At 21.9% G+C, this 12,977-nt stretch overlaps 1 protein-coding gene across 3 annotated transcripts in view; it reads right to left on the bottom strand.

Moving 5' to 3' along the window:
• Positions 1-12,977, bottom strand: part of LOC117176165 (sterol regulatory element-binding protein cleavage-activating protein) — a 75,130-nt gene that overhangs the window by 31,842 nt on the left and 30,311 nt on the right. For all 3 annotated transcript variants that reach the window (XM_033366256.1, XM_033366257.1, XM_033366255.1), the window contains exon 7: positions 6,406-6,679. In XM_033366256.1, the coding sequence (XP_033222147.1) occupies positions 6,406-6,679 (274 nt within the window). The remainder of the gene's footprint in view (positions 1-6,405; positions 6,680-12,977) is intronic.

Here is a 12,977-nt window from a genome sequence, read left to right as displayed (position 1 = left end):
AATTGAGTTTTCCATTTAGAATTTTTTTTCTCTTGGATAAATTCTAGTTCCAACGGTTAAAAATGGAAAATTCCTTGTTCAAATTCGGAATTTTAATAGTTTTTGAAAATTTTTTGTTTTAACTAAGAATTATAGTTTTCCTGTAAAATTCCCTGTTCAAATTCATAAATTTAATTTTTTCAAGAATATTCCGTTTCAACTTAGAGTTAGAATTCCTCCTTGAAAAATTCCCTGTTCCAGCTCGGAATTTATTAAAATTTTCAAATTCCCTATTCGAAGACAAATTAAAATTCTTTTGGACAAATAGCAGTCTCAACTCAGAATTGGTTAAAAATTGAAAATTCCCTGCTTCAATTTCGAAAATTTCCAGTACTAGCTTATAATTTGTTAAAATTTTAAAATTCCCAGTTCCAAGTCGGGATTATTATTATTCTGGATAAATTCTAGTTCCAACTATAAATTTGTAAAAATAAAAATAAAAAAATATCCTGTTCAAATTAAAAGTTAAATTATTTTAATTTTACACAGTTTAAAAATCCTTAAAATACTTCAAAATTTTATTTCAAAATCTTGAAACATCTACATGTTTTACATTTTTTCAAATTAATTTTTTGTTCATTCTGCCAAATTAAAGAACTTTTCTTAAAATTTTCCACATTAATTTGACAAATTTTTGTAAATCTTTATGAATCTTTTTAAATATTATTAATTATTGATTTTTAAATGAAGAATCAGATATTTCTAAATGTTAAGTAACTATTCTTTTTCTGAATTGAAAAATTTCAAATTGAATGATTTAAAAATGGAATATTTTAGACTGAAATTAAATTTGAAATTTAATAAAAGCCTTCAATTATAAATATATTGTTTTGACGTTATTTTAAAATTAAAAATAGTTTATAAAGTTTCAATAGGGCGTTTACATTTTTTTAAAACTAATAAGACTTTCAAATTGAAACAGTTTAATTTTTAATGTTCAAATCTGGACATTCTAAAATTGTGAAATAATTTCAAATCCGCTTCTACAATCAATTATTATTTATTTTTTAAATCCTAAAGTACAAATCAATTTAAAAAATCATTAATGAGTTTATATTCGCAGTTGATCAACTAAAAATGTTTTTTATCAAAAATCTTCGATTTTAAACGCTTCTAATTTTTAATTGTTTAAGTCTTTAAAACTGCATTTTAAAATTCTTTATATTAAAATGTATGTTAAAAAATTAAAAATCTAATATTAAAAATGTTTAAAGTGAACTATTTTCGAAACAGGCATTCGAAATTGAATGACATCATTGAAAAAGATTACAATTAAATTAATTATTTTAAAAATGGTTAAAATCAAAGTTGGAAGGATTTTTTTTTCTAAAAACTTGTAAAATTCACAGTAAAAAAATTAATTCACGGTTTTGTTTGTTTTCATTTAAAGTAATAATTAAATTAAATTAAATTAAATTAATCAATTAATAATTTTTTTTAATTTTATCATTTTAGGCAAATTTTAAGCTAGAAACATTAAAAATTGGACGATTACAATTTTTTTATGAACTGAACACTTCTTAAATTAAAAATTATTTTTATTTTAAATAGTTTAAATAGATTAAAAATCCTTTAGATGCTTACACTTTTATTTCAAAATTTTCAAACCTTTACATATTGTTTGACATTTAAAAATTGTTAAAAATTTTTTTTTATTTTGCCAGAACTTCTAAACATCTTTTAAAATGATTCGGATTTTTCCTAAACATTTTTTTAAATCCTGCCAAATTAAAAAAAAAAATTCCTTGATATCTTCCACATTCATTTTTCATAATTTTGGAAATCTTTATAATTTTGTACATATTCTCTCAGAAATTGATTTTTTTTTTAAATAACAAGATCATTTTCAATTATTTTGGAAAATGTTGCTTATTCTTCTGAAGCCTTTCAAAATTCTTAAAAGCTTCTGAACACCGAAATTTTGGTACAAATTGCTGGATTTTGTCGATACACGTAAACACTTAGTTTAAATTATTTTAAATAATTAAAATTTTTTTATTAATTTTGAATTTGTTAGAAACTGATAAATATTTCTTCAATAATTCAACAACTTTATTTACAAATTAAACTGTTTTAAACAGAACAAATAAAATTGCAACGTTCGAAGTTTAGTTTTCTTCTTTGGTTTTGAATATTTAATTTATAATTACTAATTTTAAATTAACAGTCAGATATTTATAAATATTAAGTAACTGCTCTTTTTCTTAATTGACAAATTTCAAATTGCATGGTTTAAAAATTTAATATTTTAGACTAAAATTATATGAAATTTAAAAAAAGCCTTTACTTATAAATATATCATTTTGAAGTTATTTATAAATTTTAAATAGATTATAAATGTCCAATTGGACGTTTACATTTGTTTAACTAATAAGACTTATTTTATTTAAAATTATTGTTATTTTAAATTCAAGCAATAATTTTTGAAATGTTACACATTAAAAATAATTTTTTAAAAATCATTATTGTATTTATAATCAATAAAACATATTTATAAAAAAACTATAATTGATTAAATTCGGGAATTTTCCAATTCGTTAATATTATTAACTGCCGGCAATTTTATAGTGTTGGGAATTTTATTATTCGGGATTTTTCAATCATCCCTTTTAATACTCTAAATTGAAGAATTAATAACTGAATTTAAAAATATCCAAAATTATACAATTTTAAGCAATTTTAAATTATAATTACATCTTAGAATTGGTTAAAAATTAAAAATTCCCTATTTAAATCCGGAATTTTAATTGTTTTCGAAAAATTCCCAGTATACATCCGAAATTTTAATTCTTTTCGAAAATTTTCAATTTCAACTAATTGTAAAAATTATAACTTTTCGGTAAAATTCCCTGTTTCAAATCATAATTTTAATTTTTCTCGAAAATGTCCCGTTTCAACTTAGAATTAGAATTCATTCTAATAAAAAATTTCCTGTTTCAGATCAAAATTTATTTAAATTTTAACATTCCCTGTTCCAAGAAGAATTATAATTCTTTGACAAAATTTCCGTTTTCACTTCAAAATTTTGTTCCTTTTAGAAAATTTTCAGTGTCAGTTCGGAATTTGTTAAAATTTTTAATTCCCGGGAATTATTTTGAATAAATTCTTGTTCTAACTATAAATTTGCAAAAGATAGAAAATTCTCTGTTTAAATTAAAGTTAAATTATTTTAATTTTAAATAGTTTTAAAATCTTTAAAATGATTCGAATTTTTTTTTCAAGATCTTGAAAATGTTATTATTAAAAAACTTCTAAATTTCATGTTCAAAATCTCCTAAAATCTATATTTAGTTTCAAATTAGGCTGTGGAATATTTGAACCGAAATTTTTGTAATAATAGCCGGGTTTTTTCGGTACACGTAGAAAATTTGTTTAAATTATTTTAAATCTTTTCAAATTTAACAAGTTGACTTACGAATTAAATTTTTTTAAATATAAGAATTAATATTTTTATTTTCAAAGCTTAGTTTTTCTATTCTATTTTGAATATTTTATTTATAATTACTGATATTCAATGTACAGTCAGATATTTCTAAATATTATGTAATTGTTCTTTTTTTTAATTCAAACATTTAAAATTAAGTGACTTAAAAATGGAATATTTTAGACTGAAATTTAATAAAAGCCTTTAATTATAAATATACTATTCAAAAGTTATTTAAAAATTGAAAATAGTTTCAGTCTGGAAGTTCTAAAATGGTGAACTGATGCCGAATTGGTTTGTACAATAAATTACTATTTATTTTAAAAAATTTTAAGTACACTTCAAATTTTAAAATCATTAATTAAATCATATTCACAGTTTATCAAATAAAAATGTTTGTTATCAAAAATCTTCGATTTTAAACGCTTCTAATTTTTAATTGCTTAAGTCTTTAAAACTGTATTTTGAAATTCTTTTAATTCAAATACGCATTCTAAACTGAATGATATCATAATTTCAAAAAATTACAATTTATCTAATTATTTAAAAAACAGTTGAAATCTAAGTTGGACAGATTTTTTTTCGACAAATTTCAGGATGGCCGTTTTAATTAACGAAATAAATTCCCGGTTTTTTCCCGGTTCGCAAACGTTTTTCACGGTCAATGAAATTTACAAAAAGGAACATTAAAGCTATCAGATTTTCGACTTGAGGTAATAAAAACTGAGCTTTAAATGAAAGCTAATTGGAACTGTTAAATTCTGAAGTTTTAAAATTAAAATTAAAAAATTTGGTATTCAATAATTTACGCGTATAAAATTGAAGGTACTAACCTTTTTCAAGATAAACAAATATAAATCCACGTTATTATTTTCAATGCTCTGAATTAAAAAAATCAATCAATGAACTTTAAAATTTTCAAAATTATATAATCTTAAGGAATTTTAAGCTAGAAACATCAAATATTGAAAAATCGAAATAAATTTTAACTGAACACTTCTTAAATTAGAAATTCAATTATTTTCTTTTTAAATAGATTAAAAGTCCCTGGAAAGCTTCAAAATTTTATTTCAAAATCTTGAGAAATCTAGAAATTGTTTTAAATTTCAAATTATTCTGGAAATTTTTTCAGAACTTCTAAATATCTGTCAAAATAAATTGAATTTTTTCTACAATTTTCAGGAAATCCTGCAAATTAAAAAAAATTTCTTTACAATTTGGATGTATAAATAAAAATTCAACATTTATTATTTGTAGGCAAAATTTGAGTAATTTTAAGGGATATGTAGAGGTTTTGAAAAGATTAAAACTTAATGTAAAACTTGAAATGCTAGCCAAATATAATACAAAATGTAGATTTTCGCAGATTAAAAAAAAAATTAGATTCTTTTCCAGAATTGTGAAAGGCTTCAAAATAATAAAAACATTTTCTTAAGATTCCCAGGAAAATTAAAAATAACTTTTTATTTTGAAAAATTATTTTAAGAGAATATTTAAAAAGTTTTTCAAAGATTTAAACAAAAATTTCAAAAAAATTCTAGAAGATTTTTAAAAAACTTTCTAAAATTTCCATGCTAATTTTTAATATTTTTAAAACACCTAAATATCTCTTAAAATTACTCAATTTTTTTCTACAAATGCTCATTTGTAAACTATACATCAAAATTAAAGCATTTTTCAAACACAAAAATTAAAATCGTAACGTTCAAAGTTAAAAGGCTCTTCGAAATTTTAATGATTCCAGATTTTCTATGTCAAACAATTCAGTTAAAGATTTTTTACTTTTAAATATTTGGTTTCAAATTACTTGTCTTAAATAAAAATTCAAATATTGCTAAATATTAAATAAGTAATCTTATATTTAATTAAAAATTTCAAACTGAATGGATTAAAAATTTAATATTCTAGACTGAAACAGATAAAAAATATTTATTAAATAAAAATGTTTTTTATCCAAAATTTGCAACATCAAAGTATTTTTTTTATTTGTTCAAGTCTTTAAGAAAGCATTTAAGAATTCTTTAAATTAAAAATGTAAGCTTAGAAATAAACATTTTAAATGGAAAATTTTTTAAGTTAAAAATTTTTGAATTAAGCATTGTAAGCTAAATAATAGCATAATTAAAAAACATAACAATTCCACTAATTATTTAAAAACTGTTAAAATCGAACATGGACAAATTTTTCTTCTACAAATTTGTAAAATTCCCGGTCAAAACAAAAATTCACTGTCATTTCCCGGTCTCAAAAAATTCCCGGTCATTTCCCGGTCCAGCGGCCATACTGAATTTGTAAAACTTCCAGTGAAAAAATAAATTAACGGTCATTTCCCGATTTTTCCCGGTCTCGAAAATTCCCGGTCATTTGCCGGTCCAGCGGCCACCCTGAATTTGTAAAACTCCCAGTGAAAAAATAAATTAACGGTCATTTCCCGATTTTTCCCGGTCTCAAAAATTCCCGGTCATTTCCCAGTCCAGCGGCCATACTGAATTTGTAAAACTTCCAGTGCAAAAATAAATTAACGGTCATTTCCCGATTTTTCCCGGTCTCAAAAATTCCCGGTCATTTCCCGGTCCAGCGGCCATACTGAATTTGTAAAACTCCCAGTGGAAAAATAAATTCCCGGTCATTTCCCGATTTTTCCCGGTCATTTTCCTGTCTCATAAAATTCCCGGTCATTTCCCGATTTTTCCCGGTCCCATAAAATTCCCGATCATTTCCAGGTTTCCCGATCCAAGGGCCATCCCGTTTTTTCTAAAAATCCCTGACTCATGAAAACTTCAATCATATTATAAATTTTTGTAAATTTATGTATTTGTAGTAACCCGGGCCCAACAAGTGGGCAGTAGTGGGGATTCCAAAATGGGATTGAATTAATAAAACGGGTTTTAATCTTGGCACTCAATTCATGCTCAATTTGTTATTAGGATAGTTATACAAACCTGAAAAATCGAGAGGGTCAAGAGCAGCAGTTGCAAGGCTTTGCCACTGAAATTGTTGAATGTCATTTGGATTGCTGATTTGTTTGACGAACTGGGGACTAACTGCATATGATAGTTTGATCGTGGGAAGTATCGAAATTTGTTTGCTTGCCACTGATATATTGTACATAGAAAGAATCGAAGACCAATGATACAAAGAGAGACGATTCCAGGGAGGAAAATCGACAGGTCGTAATTTATTAAGTTCTTCAGTAATATTGTTTGTTACATGACTCTGTAAGAGAATATTTATTTTATAATTATCATCCATTGTTTAATTACAAGACAGGCCTCGGATTAAAAAAAAAAATCATTAAAAAGTGTCATAAATTTTTTTTAAATAGTGAAAAAAGTGACATAACATTTTTCTAGTATTAAAAATAAACTTGAATGTTTTTTAAAAATGTTATTCCTTGGTATATAAATTGTGCAAATTCCTATTTATTTATCGCTGAGTATTTCCCTCTTTCTAATTTTTTCAAATATTTATATTTGAAAGTAAATTTTTAGAAAGTCTACTATTACATTTCTGGTTAAAAATGAATCTTTCTTAGATAAGAATGTTATTGTTTGATTGAAAAACGAAATTATTTCGTGGAAAATTAAACAATTTTGTTTAAAAGTCGTACTGCTTGATTCAAAATTCATCTGTTTTGTTGAAAATTCGTCTATTCGGCTTAAAAAATTCACCAATATGATTGACATGGTTATAATGTAAGTTTTTAAACTGAAAATTGAACTATTTTGTTGAAAATTCAACTGATTAGTTGTAAACTTAATTTTTTTTAAATTCATATTCTGGAGTACAAAATTTAACTGTTTCATATGAAATTCGTCAAACCTTTTTTGTAGGAAATTCATATTTTAAATTAAAAATTAAACTATTTTGATGAAAATTATTCTTTTTAGTTTAAAAATTCAACTCATAATGTAGATATTTCACCATTTTTTTGTTAAAAATGCAATTTTTTACTTAAAAATTAATATATTTAGGTTGAAAATTAAACTTTTTATTGAAAATTCTCATTTTCGGGTAGAAAATTTGACTGTTTTGTAAGAAATTCGTAGTTTCATCTAGAAAATTGTATAATTTGTTAAAAAATTTAACTATTTAATTGAAAATGTATGTCATTTTTTAGAAATTAGTCTTTTTTGGTAAAAACTTAATTCGTTTAAATTAATAATCAAGTATTTCGTTCAAAAATCGTCATTTCAGGTTGAAAGTCTAACTTCTTTCTTAAAAGTAATCGAGTAATTGAAAATTCATAATTTATGTGGAAAACACCTTTCATTTGGTTAAAAGCTAACTTTTTTAATTGAATATTTAATTAATTTGTTAAAAGTTCAACTAATAGTTGAAAATTTAACTGTTTTATAGAAACTTCGTCTTTTTTCCATGAACAATTTGATAGAAAATTGAACTATTTATGCATTTTGTTAAAAATTAGTATTTTTTGGTAGAAAATCAATTTTTTCTTCGTCTTTTTGGTTTGAAAAGTTAACAATCACATAGAAAATTCAACTAGTTGGTACAAAATTAAATTGTTATATAGAAAATTCATGATTTTTTTTTTTTTGTAAATTAATTCTCAATAAAAATTTATCTACTCCATTCTAAATTAAAAAATTTTAGCTAAAAAATATTAGAAACGAAAAAAATATAAACTAAAAATGTATCAAAGAAAATTTGTATTAACATTACATCCATTCAAAATATTTCATTAAAAATGTACGTAATTTGTTAAAAATAAAAATTTCATGTAGAAAATTCGTTTAATTATTTTTATTGAAAATTAATTTCCTAGAATGAAAATTTAACAACTCCATTGTTTGGTAAAAATGCATCTCTTTGGTTTAAAAATTCTACTATTGCACTAAAAAAATGATATAAAAGAAAAAAATATAAACTAAAAATGTATCAAATAATATATGATTTATTAAAATACTTAATTTATGTAATTTGTTTACTAAAAATTTTTTTTTTAATATAATCTATTACATTTATCATTGAAAATTCATTTTTTTTTATTAAAAGTTCAACTCCTTGATTATATGTTGCTGATAAAGATTCATTTTTTTTATCTGAAGATTCATATTTTTAGTTAAACATTCCTTTTTTTTCGTTGAAAAATAAGTTTTTTAACTGAAAATTTAACTATTTTTTAATATATTTGACTAAAATAATTTGTTTTTAAAATATAAACAATTGAAATTTTCGTTGAAAAATAATATTTTTATGTTAATACAAAATTAAAACATTACGTGTAAAATTCATTTTTTTATTAAAAATTTGGACATTTTGTTAACAAGTGTTTGTTTTTTGTAAAAAATTAATCTTCTAAATTGAAAATTTATGTTGAAAGATCGTCTCTTTTGACAGAAGATCCATTTTTTCGGTTAAAAGTCAATTATTGTGTTAAAAATTCAACGCCTTCGTTGGAAGTTGAACTGCTTTCTTGAAGGTTCATTTTATTGGCAGAAGATTTATAATTTTAGTTAAAAAATCGTTATTTTTGCCGTTAAAAAGTAATTTTTCAACTGAAAATTTAAATATTCTGTTGAAAATTAAATTGATTGGTTGTAAATGAGCTTTTTTGATGAAAATTCATATTCTCAGGTTGAAAATTTAACTCCTTTTTAAAAAATTCATCTATTTGGTACAAAATCAAACCTTTTTTGTATAAACTTGTTTTTTTTTTTTTAATTAAAAATTAATTCACTTCAATGACCAGTCAAATACTCAATTTTTGGTTTAAAATTCAATTATTTGGTTAAAAATTTTCTTTTGTTTTTAATTCGCCTTTTTTGTTATAAAACCAATTTCTTCAGTTAAAAATCAAATATTTTGTTAAAAATTCGTCTTTGCTGGTTAAATTCAACTGTTTATATAAAATATTACATTTTTATTAAAAATTCATAATTTTAGGTTCAAAATTCAACTCATTGGTTGGAAGAACTAATTTCTTAAATGTTCATTTTTGTGATTGAATATTAATATTTGCAGATGAAAATTCGTTTTTTTTTTTTTGTTTTTTTTTTTATTGAAACGTAATTTTTTGAGCTGAAAATGTAACTATTTTGTTAAAAAATCAACTGATTGGTTATAAATTAACTCTTTTGTTGAAAATCCATATTCTCGGGTTGAATATTTAACTGCTTTCTAGAAAATTCGTCTGTTTGGCTTAAAAATTCAAAACAATTTAATATAAAAATCAACTATTTGGTAGAAAAGTCAACCTTTTTTGTAGAAAATTATTTTTTTTTTCATTGAAAATAATTTTTCCTTAATTAAAATTTAACTACTTCATTTTTTGATATTTTTTCTTTTTCTTTGAAAAATTCAAAATTTAGTTTACAAAATTTATAAACGAAAAAAATATAAACTAAAAATTAATCAAATAAAATGTTGACTTACATCACATTAAAATTCAACTATGTGGTTGAAAATTTATGTATTTTGTTGAAAGTTTGAAAATTGAACAACTTTCTTAAAGGTTAATTTTATGTTGAAGATTCATCAATTTAGTTGAAAATTCCTTGTTTTTTGTTATTAATTACATTTTTTTAAATTTAACTGTTGTATAGAAACTTCATCTTTTTGCTTGAAAATTAAACAATTTCGTTCAAAATTAAACCACCTTCTTAAAGGTTCATTTTTTTGGTTGAAGATTCATAATTTTAGTTTAAAATTAATTTTTTTTTGTTTGCTAAAATGTAAGTTTTTCAAACGAAAATTTAAATAATTGGCTGCAAATTGAATTTTTTTAAATTCAAATTCTCGGGTAGCAAGTTTAACTGTTTTATACAAAATTCGTCTTTCTGCTTTGAAAATTCAACAACTTTTGGTATAAAATTCCTTTTTTTAAATTGAAAATTGATTCTCCTAAATAAAAATTTAAGTAATTCATTTTTGGTCAAAATTTAAACTAATTGGTTAAAAAATTATTTATTTTGTTGAAATTTTTTTTCTGATATAAAATTAATCTTCTTGGTTTAAAATTGAACTACTTTCTTAAAATTTCCTTATGGGGGGGGGGGGGGTTAAAGATTCATAATTTTAGTTTAAAATTCGTTATTTTGTTTGTTAAAATTTAAGTTTTTAAAATGAAAATTGAACTATTTTGTTGAAAAATCAACTGATTGTAAATTGAATTTTTTTAATTCATATTCTCGGGTAGAAAATTTAACTGTTTTATAAAAAATTCTTCTTTTTGACTTGAAAATTCAACAATTTTTGTATAAAATTCAACTATTTGATAGAAAATCAAACTTTTTTCGTAGAAAAGTCCTTTTTTTAATTGAAAATTGATTATCCTTTTTGTTTTTCTGGTATAAAATTGATCTTCTTGGTTTAAAATTTAACTACTTTCTAAAAGGTTTTGGGGGGAGGGGCGGTAACAATTTTAGTTAAAAATTCGTTTTTTTTCTTGTTTTTTGTTTGTTAAAACTTAAGTTTTTCAAGTGAAAATTTAGCTATTTTTTTTTAATCCAATGATTCGCTGTGAATTTGATTTTTTTAAATCATAATCTAGGGTAGAAAATTTAACTGTTTTATAAAAAATTCTTCTTTTTGACTTGAAAATTCAACAATTTTCGGTATAAAATTGAACTATTAGGTAGAAAGTCAGATCTTTTTCTTAGAAAAGTCAATTTTTAAAATTGAACATTGATTCTCATGTATGAAAATTTAACTAGTCCATTTTTCGTACAAAATTCTACTATTTGGTTAAAAATTTATTTAATTTGTCGAAAATTCGTTTTTTCTGGTAGAAAATTAATCTTCTTGGTTTATAATTTAAACATTTTCTTAAAGGTTTATTTTTTGGGTTAAGATTCATTAATTTAGATAAAACTTAGTTTTTTTGATTGCTAAAATGTAAGTTTTTTAAATCCACTATTTTATTCATAAATTTATACATTTATAATTAATAAATTTATAAATTTAACTATTTCATTTTACATAAAAAGTTATACTACTTGGTTTAAAATGTATCTATTATGTTGAAAATTGTGTTTTTTTCTGATAGAAAATTTATCTACTCGGTTTAAAATTTAACCACTTTCTCAAAAGTTCATTTTTTTGGGGTAAGATTCATAATTTTAGTTAAAAATTCTTTTTTTGTTTGTTAAAATGTAAGTTTTTTAAATGAAAATTTAACAATTTTTTTTGCAAAATCAACTGATTGGCTGGAAATCGATTTTTTTTAAAATCCATTTTTCGTACAAAATTCTACTATTTGGTTGAAAATTTATTTATTTTGTTGAAAATTGTTTTGCTTTTTTCTGGTAGAAAATTAATCTTCTCGGGTTTAAAATTTAACCACTTTCTAAAGAGTTTCTTTTTTTGGGTTAAGATTCATAATTTTAGTTAAAAATTAATTTTGTTTGTTTGTTTATATATAAATTTTTCGAATCAAAATTTAATTATTTTCTATAAAATTCTGTAAGTTTTTTAAATATAAATTTAACAATTTTTTTGCAAAATCAACTGATTGGCTGGAAATTGAATTTTTTGAAATTCATATTCTCGGGTAGAAAATTTAACTGTTTTATTCATAAATTTATAAATTTATCTCTTCCATTTTTCATAAACAATTCTACGATTTCGTTAAAAATGTATGTATTTTGTTGAAAATTGTGTTTTTTTCTGATAGAAAATTGATTTTCTTGGTTTAAAATTGTACCGCTTTCTTAAAAATTCATATTTTTCGGGTAAGATTCATAATTTTAGTTAAAAATTCGTTTTTTTTTTTGTGTTAAAATGTAAGCTTTTTGAATGAAAATTAAACCATTTTTTTTTTTTGCAAAATCAACTGATTGGCTGGAAACTGAATTGTTTAAATTCATATTTTCGGATAAAAAATTTAACTGTTTTATTCATAAATTTATAAATTTAACTATTCCATTTTTCATAAGAAATTATACTATTTGGTTCAAAAGATATGTATTTCGTTGAAAATTGTGTTTTTTTATAGAAAATTATGTTTAAATTCTTTTTTTTTAAGAATTAATTTTATAGACAATTGATCTTCTTGGTTTAAAATTTAACCATTTTCTTAAAAATTCATTTTTTTAGGGTAAGATTCATAATTTTAGATAAAAATTAGTTTTTTTTGTTTGCTAAAATGTAAGTTTTTAAAATGTAAATGTAAGTATTTTGTTGAAAAATCAACTGATTGGCTGGATATTCAATTTTGTTTTAAATTCATATTCTCGGGTAGAAAATTTAACTGTTTTATTCATAAATTTATAAATTTATAATCTATAAATTTAACTATTCCAGTTTTCATAAGAAATTATACTATTTGGTTAAAAATTTAATTATTTTGTTAAAAATTTTTTGTTTTTTTCTGGTAGAAAATAATTCTTCTCGGTTTAAAATTAAACTACTTTCTAAATAGTTTCTTTTTTTGGGGTAAAATTCATCATTTTAGTTAAAAATTCGTTTTGTTTGTGTGTTTATACATAAATTTATTCGGATGAAAATTAAACTAATTGTCTGTAAATTGATTTTTATTAAATTCGTATTCCCT

This window comes from Belonocnema kinseyi, chromosome 7, assembly GCF_010883055.1.
Source record: "Belonocnema kinseyi isolate 2016_QV_RU_SX_M_011 chromosome 7, B_treatae_v1, whole genome shotgun sequence".
NCBI lineage: Eukaryota > Metazoa > Arthropoda > Insecta > Hymenoptera > Cynipidae > Belonocnema > Belonocnema kinseyi.
This window is presented reverse-complemented; position numbering and strand designations above follow the sequence as displayed.